This window comes from Lycorma delicatula, chromosome 3 (genome assembly GCF_047948215.1).
Source record: "Lycorma delicatula isolate Av1 chromosome 3, ASM4794821v1, whole genome shotgun sequence".
Taxonomy (NCBI): Eukaryota; Metazoa; Arthropoda; class Insecta; order Hemiptera; family Fulgoridae; genus Lycorma; species Lycorma delicatula.
In genome coordinates, this window is record NC_134457.1 from 148,950,385 (window position 1) to 148,967,168 (window position 16,784).

Sequence of the window (16,784 nt, forward strand, 5' to 3'; positions counted from 1 at the left end):
CTGATGGAACTTGCTTCATAACAGAAGACAAAGTCATCAGCAAATGCTGTAAGAGAATCCTCCTTGACATTAATCATTTACCTAAATAAGAAACAAAATTGCCACTAAAACTGATCCTTGAAGAACTCTATAAGTAATCAGCCTCGAGCTGTAGATTGTAGTCTAACTGTGACGTTGAGCCCTTAAATAACTAACTCTTGAACCAAAAAGGTGAATATCTCTAATATCCGCTTTCTATAACTGATTTAATACAGTTTTATGATCTAAAATCTCAAATCCCCTTGTAATATCAATAATTAATTAATGCAGCGATTGCTTTTGATTAAGGCCATTATAAATACTATATTTGTAATAATGTAAATTTTAATAACTATCCTCATTGTACTTACTCTTCATAAAACCACAATGATTTTGTGATAAAAAACTTTTTACAATTGAGAAAACACAGCAATCTTTATTTATGCATTTTTCAATTATTTTAGAAAAATTGATGGAGGATGATAATTTCCAACAAGATTTTCTCATCTTTTTTTATAACATGAATTACAGTAGCTGATTGATTACAGAGAGTAAGGAAAATAACCACCTGTATGTTACCGTTGCTTAATTTATACCTGCATTAGTTCTTATTGTAGAACTAAAGATTTTTAAAATGCAAGATTAATAATCATATCACCAGATGATTTATATATTTATAATAGTTTCTCCCATCTCTTTCTTATTTTAAGTTTCAGTTTTGCAAATCCCTTTCTTTTTAATTTCTTCAAAAACATTATGCTTATTCTATGAAATCCTTCCTAATCAGAATGTACTAAAATTATTTGCTCAGATGGGTTATATCACCTTGGTGAGGTAAAAGGTGATAATACTTTTTATCATCTATGAAACAGATGCATTCCTCTAATTAGTCATATTGTGTTAGAATTTGGATGGATTGATATATAAAAAATTAATTGCGTCTGTTATTCATAGTAATTTGTTTGTTGTGTGATATATAAAAAATTAATTGCGTCTGTTATTCATAGTAATTTGTTTGTTGTGCGTTTAGTTTCTTCGTTAACCAAGTTGTGAAAAGATGGAAAGAACATGTGCATGGCTAGCTGCTTCATGTGATAAGTTGAGAAAATTTTAGGGATTTTCTACAGCTCTTGGAACCCCCTCACCATCTTCGAAATACTGACTTTGTTATCGGTATAGATTAATAATTTTGATTAATTTAAAGTTGTTGGAGAACCAGATTTAACACAAATTTATGTGGCATATGAGTTGATACTAACAATCACACACCAAATATTCCATTCTCCTCCATGGTGGAATGGTAGCATCTCAGCCTTTCATCCAAAGATTCCAGGTTTGAATACTGATCAGGCATGGCATTTTTTATATGGTACAAAATTTTCATTTTATATTCTCACGGCACAATCTTTAAACTTGTTGAATTAATGAAAAATAATAATAATAACTTTTTTTATCATGAGATAATAAAGATTATGATTAAGGAAAACAAGGATAAAGCTACTAACATCTTCTATCGTAGAACCATTTTATGAATAGAAATTGTAAAAAGATGTTACAGACAAAGAAAAATATTAGTTTATTAATTAATGTGTTACAGTTTCATTTAAGACACATTTTAAAAAAAAAAATTTTTTTAAATAGACTAGAAAAAAATATTGTTTATATAATGTTAGTGGAAATTACACAAAAAAATTAGTTATACAAAACTAACTATAGTTAACACAAGAATTTACAGTTAAGTACAAGAATGTTTTTGCAAACTTAAAACATTATCTTAAATTACTAAAATGAATTACTGAAACATTCATAGTTATTTTAATAACAAATGTACCTATTACTCCTACTTATCACTTAACTGTTTACATAATACCCTTTTTTTTGATAGATTCTCAGACCACGGTTCAAGATAATATGCATTTCTTGATTGTAAAGAAATTTTAGTTGCAAAAACATTTTCAAGCCACATATGTCATTTTTCATTGTAACAAATATTACAAACTGATAAAAAGCAATTTTCAAGCAAAATTTTTATCCAGAGAAGGGCATCCCTGTTACACCAAGAGACATAACTGGAATGACTCATTACATCTTATCCATGTTTCTCTTTAAAAGATACAACTGCATGATTAATTAGTACTACTTTTTAACAAGATTAAAAAATAAGAAATTGCTAATATATAAAATTAACACATCATATTGATATGTTAAATAGAAATACAGAGTTGAAGTCAGATATACGTTTTGATTACATTATAAACACAAGGAACTCCTCCAAGTTTGGAAAAACTATTAGAAACAATTTTATCAATCACAATACTAAACAATAGATGAATTTTTTAATCCGTTTGTAATTTATATATTTCCATTTGATTTTATATAGTTAATATGTGATCATGATATTCAATATTTATTTGAGAGATTGTAAAATTTGTTGCAATAAAGTTTTATACCTGTGCTCCAATGAATATTGTATTATTTATTACACATATTAAAGTATCATGCATGCTGTTTATGGTTATATATAAATTTTTGCATGTAGTTGTTGGTATGAAGTTTCTACTTAACAATTTTACGAATAAGTGCTCTGAAAGAGTAACTTTAAATGTTTTGTGTAGGTTTTGGTAGGAGCTCTCGTCCAGTTTTTAGTTCAGATCCTCTGGAAGCAGAAAAGCAGTTAGTAAAAGCTGTAGAAGAATGGCGCAAAGAAATGCAAATAAAAAAATTCATATTATTAGGCCACAGTATGGGTGGTTTTTTGGCAGCTTCTTATGCGATAGAATATCCTGAGAGGTAAGTTATCCTTTTTTCCTTTCTTTAGTTTTGATGGATGTCATCTTATTTAAACTGCTACAGTAAATGAATTATCATTATTTATGTTGAATCAAACTTAATAAAATAACAGTTACTCTATAAATATTACATCAAAGTTACATTAATTGTGTTATCTAAGTTTATCAATTATTATAGATATTTTAATTGTTCCAAGCTTCGGCTTAGCATTTTTCATTAATGATTTTACCTCATTATGTAAGAATCATACAATTGAAAAAAATTCTAAATATGCTGTGCCATTTAAAGATAAATTATTACATGTGTATACTTTCTAAATAATTTTTATAAAAGATCAAAATTGTAGTATAGCACAGCATCAATTATCTGAAAGCTTTAAGATAATACCACTCAGTAATTTTAACTGATTCCATTGAATGGAAATGACAAGCATGTCAAAATGCAATATTGTAAATTATACCTTATCTTTTATACTTTCTTACATCATTGCATGTTTCCACTGTACAATTATCTGAAATAAATTGATTTTTTGAATATCCAAGACTTCAGTTTTGATTTAAATAACTTAACTGAAGTTAAGTAATAAATATTAAATTGTATTATAAAACAATGTTAAATTAAGTATGGTTAAGTTAAGTAATGAATATTAAATTATATTATAAAACAATGTTAATATTGGTTCTAGACTATGAATAGATAACCTTAGAGTACAACTATAATTAGTATTAAGATTACTCCATTAATTATTAATTTTGTAAAAGTGAAAGAAATAAAAGAATTTGAATTTAATGCTTTGCTATTTTTAATTAGTTTTGTGGATCATTATATCTATTTTTTCTTTAAATTGTGAAATAGTTGTTAGAAAAAAGTTATCTGTTGATTGTTACTTTTTTATTAGCCACTAATTTTTTTAAATAAATATTTATGTAGTCTGTTTATTTTCATTTATAAGTAATCTACCTTTAGTAACATTAAATTAAAGTGTTATTGACTGCTGGACAACGAGTAATCATGTAATAGCTGTAGCTTACTGAAAAACAGTAACCATCTTTAAATCTATAAATATTGTTTTTAATAACACACACTATTGTCAGATTGATTGTCTTAAAATTATTAAATATTAATCGGCTCTTTTATTAACTTACTGAGTCTTTAGACTCAGTAAGTTAATACCAGCACCTGGTATTAACTCAGGTCTTTCAAAGCTAATACCAGCACCTTCATCAGAGTATATGGTAACATTGTTACTAATGACATCTGTTAAAAAGGTTGGAAATGTTTAAGTGTGAAATCAAATATTCAGCGATTATGTTGTGTTTATTGATTTAATATGTTTTATGCCTAATTTAGTACATTTGTAAAATTTGTATTATTCAGATATGTTATTTCTATTATTAATATTGATCACATGGGGTTTGTGTGTTACAAATGTTCATTGTGATCTGTGAGTAGTGCCTGTATATCTGGGTAATTACATTCCCTAATCGATGCAATAAGTAATGCGATTGCCACAGTTTAATTTCAATACTTCATGGTTATTGTATATACTAATTGATGCAATATGTCAATACATAAATTAAAACTGTATTAATTCCAATTAATTAATACAGTTTTAATTTCAGTAAAACTCCTCCTTGGTTGTTTGTTTGACAATTTGCTATCATGTATATATCTTTTTTGTATTTTTGAAACGGACACAATGATTTCTTTTTTACTTAAGAAAGCAAGCTATTCTCTCTATCACTTTCAAAATCATGCAGTAAACTAACAAAACATACACTGATAAACACATCAAGCCAGGAGTATTCAAATTAAACTGCATTGATTTCATTAAAATTTACTTTGGATAGATTGGATACACATACTTAGAGATGCTACACATGCTTAGAGATGCAGAACAACTTTTGCAAATCTTCTTGTAAAAATAGGAAGTACACAAAAAGATGTTAACTGTAACAAAAATTTTACACTTACTATTATGAAAAATGTTGCAGATGTTGATAAGTTAATATATTTTTTATATGACACATAACCCCTATTTCTCAATGTTGCTTACTTTCATTTGCTCTTCATATATATTGAAATTATTTTCAAATCTTTCATGTGATTTATGAAAAACATTAATTTCTTTAATGGAATAGGAAAACTCAGCTTTCAGCTGAAGATTTCTTTTAAAATGTAAACAAGTTGAGTGATATATTAACAGATTACTGTAATTATTTGATTTTAATTTATTTACAATAGATCATGCTGCACAGCAAAAGTGTTCATTATTTATCAAAACTTCAGTACTATTCTAATTTTAATAATATTATAGTTAATGTTTACTTAATATCTATTGTTTGAAACTTTCTATTTATGAACATTGCCAATTATATCAGCATGTTTAAGCTTAACATGATTTGTAATGCTTATATTTTTTGTCCAGGGTGAAGTATTATAAACTGTTTTTATAATTAAATATTTTTTAGGGTGAACCATCTAATCCTGGCTGATCCCTGGGGATTTCCTGAGAGGCCAAAAGATGTGGTTTTAAAACAAAATATTCCATTTGTAGTCAGAGCTATCGCATATGTTATGCAACCATTCAATCCTTTTTGGGCTATTAGAGCAGCTGGACCATGGGGTAATGTATTAATGTTGTTTATTATCATAAATCACTGTACTGAGGTTTTTAAAGTGCAGCTGAAATTAAACAGGGAAACGGCCATAACCTTGACTGTTTGAAACAATTCCCAGGTGTTGCACATAGGTATTTTCAAGGCGTTGTAAAAATTATTGCAACTACTGAATAACACTTTTTTATCAGTTGTGTATTTTGATGACAATATTTTGTTTTGACTACAGTTATCAAATTATGATAAATATATTTTTTGATGCAGTCTGCATGTATCGCACCACAACAGGCTAGCTCACATTAGATGCTTGTAAACAAAATAAATTGATTAAAATTGAAATTAATGGTTAATTGGTTAAAATTTATCTTGCACATGAAGAATTTTTAATTAGAAATTTTATTTTTATATTTAATTAAGTTATGAAATGTAATTTCTATAAAATATTTATTTTTTCAGTTAAAAAATTATTAAAAATAAATTGCTTCTTTTAAAGCTACATTACAAGTTAACATAATGAATCACAATTTTTATGCAAAATGGATAGCAGTTCTTTCAGTGTGGGAAGGGTGAATCAAGTAGATTTTTTCTAATTTTAATTCAGGTACATAAATGATCTTCACTTTGCTTTATTTTCCCAGCTTTTATAATAAATAATTGAGAAAAATTGTGACTGGTTTAAAAGTATCCCTTTCCAGATTCTTTATGTATCGAGTGGAAAAATCTTTCTTAAAAATTTTATGTTATGAATATAAAGTATGTATGTTACACAATGCACAGAGGCAACATGCATGTTTTTACCACTTATTTCGTCTTATATTTCAGGAAGAGTTTAAGTTATAATCATAAAATATTGTGGATTAGTTTGAGAATAAGAGGTTTAATGTTAATAATTTTTTAGAAAAAATCATATGGGAGTGCTTTTTCTTAAGGAGGGTTATATTTAATGAAAAGTTTACTCATATTTTTTAGCCTATCAGAAAATAATACTATATGAAATGTTACTGAACACTTAAATAAATATACATACAATTTCCTTATTTTTGACTTTCAAATTAAGCTTTGAATTTTTATATTTTTCTCTTAATTTATTAATGTGAGAACAGTTTTCAGTGTTTATCAAATATGTTCGACAATAATATGTCCCACTACTTACTTAAGATAGTTTGATGAGTTGCAAAGTTACTTATTTTATTTATGACGGTCAACATTACTTATTTTAATTAGAATAAAAAATTGCTTACAGTGTTATTGCAGGACCACTCTTGCCCTATTTTAGTGTATCAGCTGGATATCAAAAATATTTGTAATTACATATAAAATTAATAGTGCAGAGAGCACACATATCTCAGGTAGCTGAACAAAATGTCTCTGATAGCTATTGATATGATATGTTACTACTTGTGATATTTATCATAATGTACTATAGAGAACTGATGGTATGAATTTTGGATCCAATCTCAAATAAAGTTTTCATTAAAACTGTTTAAAAAAATCACATTCTTATCAGGCACGTAATTGATAAGAATTTGGTAATATTTTTATAATTGAATTGTTGTCATTATATTGTTATGTAATTCTTAAATGCTTATGTGTTTTTATTTTCATGGATATACAAATAAAAACTCATAAATATATAATGTTTTAATATATTTTCTGTATTAGGATGTAAAATATAATTTCTTTTATAGCTTAACATGTTTCTTTCATTGGAATATTATTTCTTCATAATTAGAAAAAAAAACTAATTTTGTACCAGTCAGTGGTCATTACATAAATTGGAGATTTAAAAAAATAATTTTATAAATGTATGCTTTCATCCTGTCTTTGATGATTATTCATGTGCTGGACTTTTTTTATCATTATTTTGGGTAGCATTTACCAGCTTTTTGTAATTTATATGCTGCTTATTGATACAATTTACTTGATAATACTGCATTTGTTTGGCTTTGATTTCTAGGTCAAGCATTAATAGAGAGAATGCGACCAGATTTAGTTAGAAAATTCTCTCCAGTTTTAGAGGATCCAAGTGTTGTTTCTCAGTACATATTTCAGTGTAATGCTCAATCTCCAACGTAAGTTTTTTATGAACAAAGTATATAGTGACAACAGAGTGTAGCAGACACTTATTTATACAAAGTGTCATACAACTTGGCAGGTGATTTTGCCATGTTAGTGTGTGGTCAAAAGCAATCATAGAAAAAAATTAATTACAGAATTAAGATCATCTGTCCTCCTGTGTAAATTGTATAAAACACCTGTGTTGTTTTCTTTCTATTGGCATTTCAGATAACTAAAAGTTAGGCAGCCATAAATATCTTATATTCTAACATGTTATTCAACTAACCCTTATTTATCGTTCTACTTTGTGCCATTTTGATTAATTTATCTTCAAACACTCATGATATTTTTGGAAAAGAAGTAGATTCTGGAATGCAACAGGTGTTTTATATTTATAAATAATCAATAAATTGATTAATAAACATCAAATCAGCTGTTTAAAGTATATCAATAAATTTGATGTCATTAGAATTAACTTTCCAGTGTAAATTTAACTGCAACAATTTGAAATAAGATGAGAGATGTGTGATGAACATAAATTTGAAAACAATTCTATAAATTATAAAGAAACATTTGAAACAGCAGTTCTCTTGTTTAAGTACAATCTGATTTGCGATGCAATTCAATTTCCTATCTAAAAAGCATTTTTTTTTCATGCCAATAAAAGAAAACTGAAAACATCATGCAAGTGTTGTTTTCTACATTTTATGTAGAAAAGACTTATGTATCTAATGGTGTAATTACATTTTTTCTAAGATTTTTTATTTTGACAGTAACATGGCAAAGTCATCCACGAAGTATAAAATTATAGAAATAAACAAGTCTGTGTAAAAATAATAAACGTATGACTAATTTTTACTTGCTGTCTATATAAGATTATTGCTCTTAATATAAATAACTAAGGTAATTTGATGGGTAAATTAATTATTTTTAGTTAATCTCTGTAGCAGAGTGGAGTATTTTTTGTCTTTCATTACATGGTTCTGAGTTAGAATAAAACAGGCATATTTATTTGCAATAAAAAAATGTACTACGTTCCTTTGTTTACACAATGTACCACATCTTTGTTTTAATCATTTTTTTTCATTAATTGATAAGTAAATTGATTAACAATAAAAAAAATTTAGTACCTCTAAATGTTCAGGCCTATTATGATGGCCATACTGGAATTATGGACCTGGCTTGCTACAAACTAATTGTGATTTATTTGAAAAACCAAAAAATCTTTGTAAATAATATAATTCAGCCAGTAATTATTTTTTATTTATGCCTTAAAATACATATTATTTACAATAGCTTCCACATAATGGCGACCTTGGATGATCGGCTCACACATCGCTACTATATCTTAATAGCATAAACATGATGCAACTGTTGTTTATGAAGCACTGTATTTTTCTGTTTTTACAGTAAGAAAATGACATGTTTCAAATACAAAACAATTTTCTAGTTTATTAGTTTCTCTTTTGCTTTTCCATGTATGTAAAGCTCAGTTATATGGTTCTGCCTCATTTTATTTATACAGTACAGAATTAGCAGACTATTTAATTTCAAAATTGTTGCATTCATTTGTTAAAAATGGAACAATTACTTTGTAAGGGGGATTACCAAGAACAAGGAACATGTTTTTATGTTGGGTAGTAATTGTCACCTCCAAGCTTGCTGTTATTGACTGTGTCTTATACTATACATACGAGGTCTGAAAATAAACTATACATGGACTCGTTTAACACCTTTAAAATAGTTCCCTTGGGAAGCCACGCACATTGTTTCAAATGGTTTTTCCACTCTTCATAGCAATGTTGGAACTCAGAATATCCTTCAGATGGTCGGTTACATTTTTAAAAAAATATTTTCTACTGTTACAAAATGGTGTCCTTTGAAGTGTTTTTTTAAAGTCGGGACAGGGAAAAGTCACAGGGACTCAAGTCAGGTGAAAAAGATGGTTGAGGAACTACAGGAATGTTTTTCTTTGCCAAAAACTCATGCAGGCAACTCTTTTCCGCAGTCTTTGAAGACTGTAAACATATTGATTTACAGTCTGTCCTGTAGGCAGAAACTACTTATGAACAATGCCATTACTGTCGAAGAAACAAATTGGCATGGTTTGATTTGCTCATTTTTGCTTTTTTGGGAAGTGATAAGTTTGAATTGTGCCACTCCTTGCTCTGGCATTTTGTTTCTGGGTCATACTCAAATATCCAAGATTCATCACCATTAATAACATTTTTTAAGAAAATCAGATTCAATTTCAATTCACTCTAGAAGATCGCAGCACACATCCACCCTGTGTTTTTCTGTTCAACTGTGAGGTTTTTCGGGACCAATTTTGCACAAATTTTTTTCATGTCCAATTCATTTGTTAAAATTTGATGGACTGTGGTATGATTCAAATTCAACGGTTCTGCAATCATTCTGATAGTTAATTGTCGGTCGTACCGTACCAAGTCTTTGATTCGCTCAACATTGTCGTCACTTTTTGATGTTAACGGTTTTCCAGATCGTGGATCGTTCATAACTGATTCCCGGCCATCTGAAAATGCTTTAAACCACCTAAAAATTTGGGCTTGTGACAGAGCATTATCTCTATCACCCTTTTCAATTTTGAAAAAGTTTCAGTAGCATTCTCGCCAAGTTTAACACAGAACTTGTTTGCACAACTTTGCTCATAATTAGTGTCACTCATTTTTGTAACGCACAACAAAAACTTGTTTCACGAAAAGTTTGTTTACACGTCTCACATGACAACAATAGACTAAAAATACACTGATAGACTGAAAAATGTTTTTTAACGTTTCTCTTAGTGTGATACCATTTTGTGAATTGCTTTTTTGCATACATTACAAGTCTGTAAATACAATTTTTCTATCACATTTAGTTTTAAATAAATTACACTTAAAAAAAAATTAAGGGAAAATATAGTTAAAATCTGTAAAATTTATAATTTTTGCATGGCCATACATGTGTTAGAATGATTTTGCTGATGCTTTTCTTTTATAAATAGATTTGGGCACATCCTGAATTAATTTTCAATAGTAATCGGCTAGCATGTTAGTATTCCATTTTCCTTTATAGCGGCTTTCCATCACCAAAATATTGTGTTAATTGTCGGATTTTTGTTTGCCAAGAAAAGTTTTGCAAATATCTTTAAATGAAGCCCAAGCTGCACTTTCTACATTATTTAACATTGAGTTAAGTACATCATCTTTGACAAACTCTCTTATTTGAGGGCAAACAAATGTTCCTTCTTTAATTTTTCCTTCACTTACATTCTGAAATTTCTGCCCAATGTACAAGAATCCGGGACTATCCTTCTTCATTGCTATTACAAAATTTTTCATTAGTCCTAGCTTGATATGGAGAGGAGGTAAAAATATTTTTTGGGTTCAACTGAATAATAACTGAAATATAACTATAATAACCGATATGAACTACATACTATGTACTATATACTATGAACTATATAATAACTGAAAATATTTTTTGGATTTAACTGAAGGGCTCCTGAATAATATTTTTCCCATTTAGAATTAAGTCTTCCACTCTTTGGTAACATAATGTTTATCCATAGCTTGGCTGTCCCATTCGCAAAGAAAACACCTGTACTTAGTATAGTCTAACTGCATGCCAAACAAAATAGCTATACATTTCAAAACACCAGGTACGTTCCAGCTGTTTTTTATAATTTATTTTCTCAAGCATGTATTTCGTCACATCGTATGTCTCTTTCAAATTAATACCATAAGCGATTGGTTTCGAAGAATATTTGTTACTGTTGTGTACTAGAACCATTTGTAAACTATACTTGGATGAATCTATGAAATAACGTTAGTCCTCAGGTTTATGAACTAGTCCTAAGTGCATCATAAGCTCATCCATATTTGTGTAATAAAGCAAATTATTTTCATCAATAGAGTACTGAGAAAATTCTTTTTGTCGGCTTTGAGAAAAGTTTTTGTATTTTTTGACGTAAATTCCAACCTTGCAGTCTTGATCCTAACAGTTCAGCATGATTTTTTTGATAAGTATAAATCCCTAACCAAGTCATTTAATTCACCTTATGATATAAGATGTGGCGTATTGGACGATAATTCAAAATCAAAATCATTATTGTACTAATTTAGTACTGCCTGATTCTTCATCGCTGCTTCTGAAACACATTCACAGGTGGCTCAGGAACTGAAATAATTTCGGCCTGATTGCAGATAGCAATGAAGTATATTTTACAGTATGTTTAGATTTTTTAGAAGTTCCAGACACACTTGTTAAACAAAGTAGCAATCGCTTACATGATCCTTTGGTCACGCCAAACGCCTTCCGTGGCCTTCAGCCATCCTCTTAAATATACAGAACAATTAGTGCATACTATATGAGGAGCCCATGTCTTATTCTGATCATCAATTTTATACTGAAAGTACAAATGATATGCTTTTTTAATTAAAGGTGTAATGTTTTTTCTATTTGATTTTACAGTAAACTCACCACATAACATAACAAAAGGCATCCACATCATTTACACAATTTTGAGGCATTATGACACTGCACTGTTAACAAACTTAAGACAGCAATAAGCTGAACAAAATTAATTCGTTCCTAAATCCAGTGTTTAATACAAACAATACAGCATGTGTTTTCAGCTACATGTTTTGACCTGCACAGACATGATTAATCTTGTCCATGAAGGCTCACTCTTCATTATTAGATATGATGTCATAATATGTGACTGATATGATTTAATTCTTTGTGTAGTATTGTTTATTTATAGCTTACAAATTATGTTAATAAAATTAAACAATAAAGAATGAGCTAAGAAAATACAATATAGGAGCTTAAAATACTAACTATGAAAAATGAAAAAAATCCTTTAATTAAAGTTTAAAAATTTTTCAAAAATGGTGACCGATAGAAAGATTGAGTTCATATTTGTTTTCAGCATAAAAAACAGATTAAAAAATGTATTGCATGTTAAAAATTGTGTTTATCAATGATATTAATACCTAATATTAATCAACTGTTCATATAACCATATGTTTACTAGTAACTTTACAGTATTGCCACCTTGGCTACCAAAAAAAACTAATCTCATTACTTTATTTACAGACCTTGTATGATAATTTTGAAATATTTAATTATTATTCAAAATTTTTACCTTCTTATCTGTCATGTGATTTTGTATTGGGATGCTTTATTTCACACATTTTAAAGGTAGTAAATTTTCAGATTTTAATCATTTAATATTTAAACAAAATAAACAAACATCACATTTTACATTGCCACATATCAATTTTTAGGTGCTTCCTTAATTTGATTAATTAAATAAATAATCAATTCTAATATTTGCATTTTGGTAATAAGTTCCTTACAGTTATGATAAAATATTTATAGCTCTATGGAATAGTATCTTAGAATGAGAAAGTTAAATTGATATTAAGTAATTTAGTATTAATTTCTCACTATTTTAATTCTTAAAAGCTAAATTTGAATCCTTACACTACATTCTTGTATGTCTATTTTAGAAAAATCTACATATTCTAAACTTATAGCAACTTAAACTTAAACTTGTAGTTAAATTTTGATATGCAAGATATACGTAACTAGAATTGTGTCTAATCAATGTCATGATAAATGTTTTTAAAACCTTTAAAAATGTTCTTCCATTGTAATAGCTATTTAAATTGTCACATACTATTTGATATACCTCTTACTTGCAGTAAAAATAGATCTAATATAGGATTTTATTGTCTGTATGATATGAAACAATTGTATTTATCAAAATGTTACTTAAAATTTTGGCATAATGTTTATACCAAATATATAAACATACATAATTTCTTTTTGTGTATTTTGATATACACCATAAATTTATTAAACATTTTACATTCATGAGGATTTTCTGTTTCATGGGGAATAGAAATTAATTTTTTTTTCTGCTAAGATCATCATAATTTTTATATTTAGTACAATTACTTACTTTTCTTAGATTCATCTGGATTTTATTATAATTAAAGAGCTATTTTAGCTTCATCAATATAAAAAAAAGAATATAAATTAATTGGTGGATTGTACTATTTTTGCAGTATGATGTGTGATTCTGCATGCGTAATTACACTTGTTGGGATAACGCTGTGTTGGAAACTGGCTCATCACATTTTGTTTCAGTGTAATATATGAATAATGAAAGATTACAAATTTCGCTACTTTAATAACTTTATTGGAAAGAAGTTATTGAATAAATATTTATTTAACATTCTCTTCAACTGCTATTATTGGTAGCGACTGCAGCATTAGTTACAGTTAGTTCAAGCTGCCATGAATTAATTTTCTCATGAGCTTGACAAAACGAAGTTTGTAATGCTAGTATATATACTAAATTGGTATTTTGTCGAATAACAAATTCAATATAAAGTGATGTTAGAATATTACTACTTTGAAATAATAATAAAGATGGAACTTTCATCCATAAAGTTCTAGGTTTAAATCCTGGTTGTAATTTCATTAATCTTTCAGATTACTATTATTGAGTTTACTGAAGTAACTTCAAATGAATATGTTGTAATACGTATGCTTCACACATAATACGTAAGCTTCACACATTTGTGTAAATAATAATTTTTACTTTTTTCTGACCGAAGTTGATATTATTTCAGTGAAGCTAGGAAATTTAGCTTATATACATGTAGCATTGTAACAGAATCAGTTTTTAAAAGAAATTATCAATGTTGCTTTTTTCTCATTACTGCTTTTGTGATATGTTCAGAACAGTAAAAATATAGAAACCTTTTTATAATATCTTTTACAGTTTATTTGTATTTGATTTTCTCTTGTGTTGTGGCAGTATGTGTAATGCTTTGTATGAAAACAAAAAGTGTTTTTTTTAAATTAAAAAAAAAATTAACTATTGATTCTATTATTTTTTTTAGGACTTGAATTTCAAAAGGCACTATTCAAAAGTTGTTTATTTGTATTACTATTGCCTGTTGTAAACAACGAGGGTATTACTTGCATTTTGTTGGGCTTGGCATGCCGATGCTTATCAGTATATATTCAAATTATTGAAGAAGGAAACTTGAAATGATTTGCTCCCCTTTCTTTAGTTTAGTGACTTTGACAAGGAATGCGTGATGTTTTTGAAGTAAATAGTTGTGCCAATTTCAGCACAGACTTGTGATTCAAGTCTGGCTGCTTGTAATTATTATGATGGTTTTGACATCTAACAAACAACAAAAACAATACAATACACAAATAAAAATATAATGGTAAAAAATAATTATAAATTTAACAATCGCCCTTGCTTAAACTACCATCAGACTTGTTTCAGGAAACTGATACCTTTAATTTTGTGCTACCAAATCTTTCATAGCTCTTATTTTTTTTTTACATTTTTAACAAAATTTAGAAAAAGCCCATTCCTGAAAAAAAAACACTAGGGTAAGATGACATTTAATTAATTTATTAAATATTTGTATTTTATTTAAATAATTCTCAGATTGCGTAAACAATTATGAAGGGTAAAAATAGTGAAATAGTATCCTGTTCAAAAGAATAAAAAAGATTCAATTCGTTCACTTCTGACATTCACATTTCCAAAAAAAAAAACCTTTTTACTGAAATTTGAAATATATAGTTAAAAAATATATTTAAAGGCAGTATAAAGGTTATGGCTTCTTTTTAATGTATTTCATGTAGGTGGTTACAGAATATATAATTTTTATTACAGAGGAGAAGGTGCTTTCCATACAATGATGTCTGGTATGGGCTGGGCCAAAAATCCTATGTTAAAACGAATACATTTACTTAATACAACTGTACCTATCACATTATTGTATGGAGGACGTTCATGGATTGACAATTCAGCTGGAGAGAAAATTAGAGATAGAAGAAGTGGTTACGTTAATGTACAGGTACTGTAAAACAAGTAAATATCAGAAAATTATGTTGTGGTATAAGATTTGTAATTAGAACAACATTATAGTTCTTTCATTTCTATTGTATAACTTACATCTTGTGCATTGATAAACCTAACAACTTTGTAAATTCTCTACTTGTATTCTTATTTGTAACATTGCGGTGCTTTATATGAAAATTAGTAAGAGTGAACTAGTAATAAGAGAGCCAGTTGTGCAGTTGGCCTCCTACTATGAATAATTTTGTATCTATTATCTTAACTTGTTTACGGATTGGAATCCAACAATGTGTAGTTTTTGCAAGCTGTAACAATTAATCATTTGGTTTTCAGCATTACTGTTTAATTCACTGTAAATAACATCCACATTTAGAGTAATTTTATGCCTCTTGCTGGAGATAATATTTTGTTGGAAGAAAGATGTGAGTAACTGTGCAGTTCAATGATATTAATAACTATAAAAATTGTTCTGTTCATTTAATTTCAATTTTGATGTTTTTATCTATTTAAATTAATTTATTTCAAACAGTAATGTTGACAAAATCTTGTTTTTTATAACAGATGATTTCTGGTGCTGGTCACCATGTATATGCCGACAAATCTGATGTTTTCAATCGTTATGTTAATGAAGCTTGCATCATGTTCGATAAGGTTGGTACAACTGAAAAGAGGGATTCGCTTGGAGTTGATTCTGATTAATGTGATGAACCAGATGTGATATTTGAAGGATGCCTACGCTGTGATGTTCGTGAACACAAGTCATAATTGAAGAAATAATTCTTACATTTTTAATTTAAATATATATTTTTTAATTGATTCTTTCAGTATGCATTTTAATTGTTGTCATAATTATGACATATACCAGTATTTACTTCTTTCTTTTTTTAGATATGTTTACATTGGGTATAAAAGAGTGATTTTATTCGAATTAACAAATTGTAAATATTCATTTGTTTTAAACAATTTTATTTCCTGTTACATTATTTATTGAAATAAAAATAAATATTATTTATTGTTACGTAAAAAGGAGTAAAATTATTTAGACCTCTTTCACTGCTATATATGTCATAATAAGCAGGTGCAATACTATATCATAATTTTTATATGAAACCAGTCATCATAATATTTATATAGAAATCAAAACGTCCTGTGTTCAGAAAACATGAGTGTTATGTTTCTAACAAGTTGAGTTTACTGTTAACTACTATTACCCAGTTCTATAACTAATTTTATCATTATTTTTTCATCATTGGTCAGTTAATAATAATCATCATAAGCTTCTTCTTAATGCTTCCAAATCCTGTACACAGTATAACCTCTGAGTTATAGAACAGATAAAATTCTTCAATTTCTTTGCTTTTTGGAGAAAGGATTAAAAAGGAAAAGGGATGGATGGT

General features: G+C 27.9%; 1 protein-coding gene across 6 annotated transcripts in view; it reads left to right on the forward strand.

The window, feature by feature from the left end:
• puml (pummelig) overlaps positions 1 to 16,323 on the forward strand; it is a 40,937-nt gene extending 24,614 nt beyond the window's left edge. For all 6 annotated transcript variants that reach the window (XM_075360796.1, XM_075360792.1, XM_075360797.1 and 3 more), the window contains 5 exons: positions 2,634 to 2,808; positions 5,280 to 5,434; positions 7,384 to 7,498; positions 15,202 to 15,385; positions 15,949 to 16,323. In XM_075360796.1, coding sequence (XP_075216911.1) covers positions 2,634 to 2,808; positions 5,280 to 5,434; positions 7,384 to 7,498; positions 15,202 to 15,385; positions 15,949 to 16,086 — 767 coding nt within the window. In that variant the 3' untranslated portion in view covers positions 16,087 to 16,323. The remainder of the gene's footprint in view (positions 1 to 2,633; positions 2,809 to 5,279; positions 5,435 to 7,383; positions 7,499 to 15,201; positions 15,386 to 15,948) is intronic.
• The last annotated feature ends 461 nt before the right edge of the window (positions 16,324 to 16,784 follow it).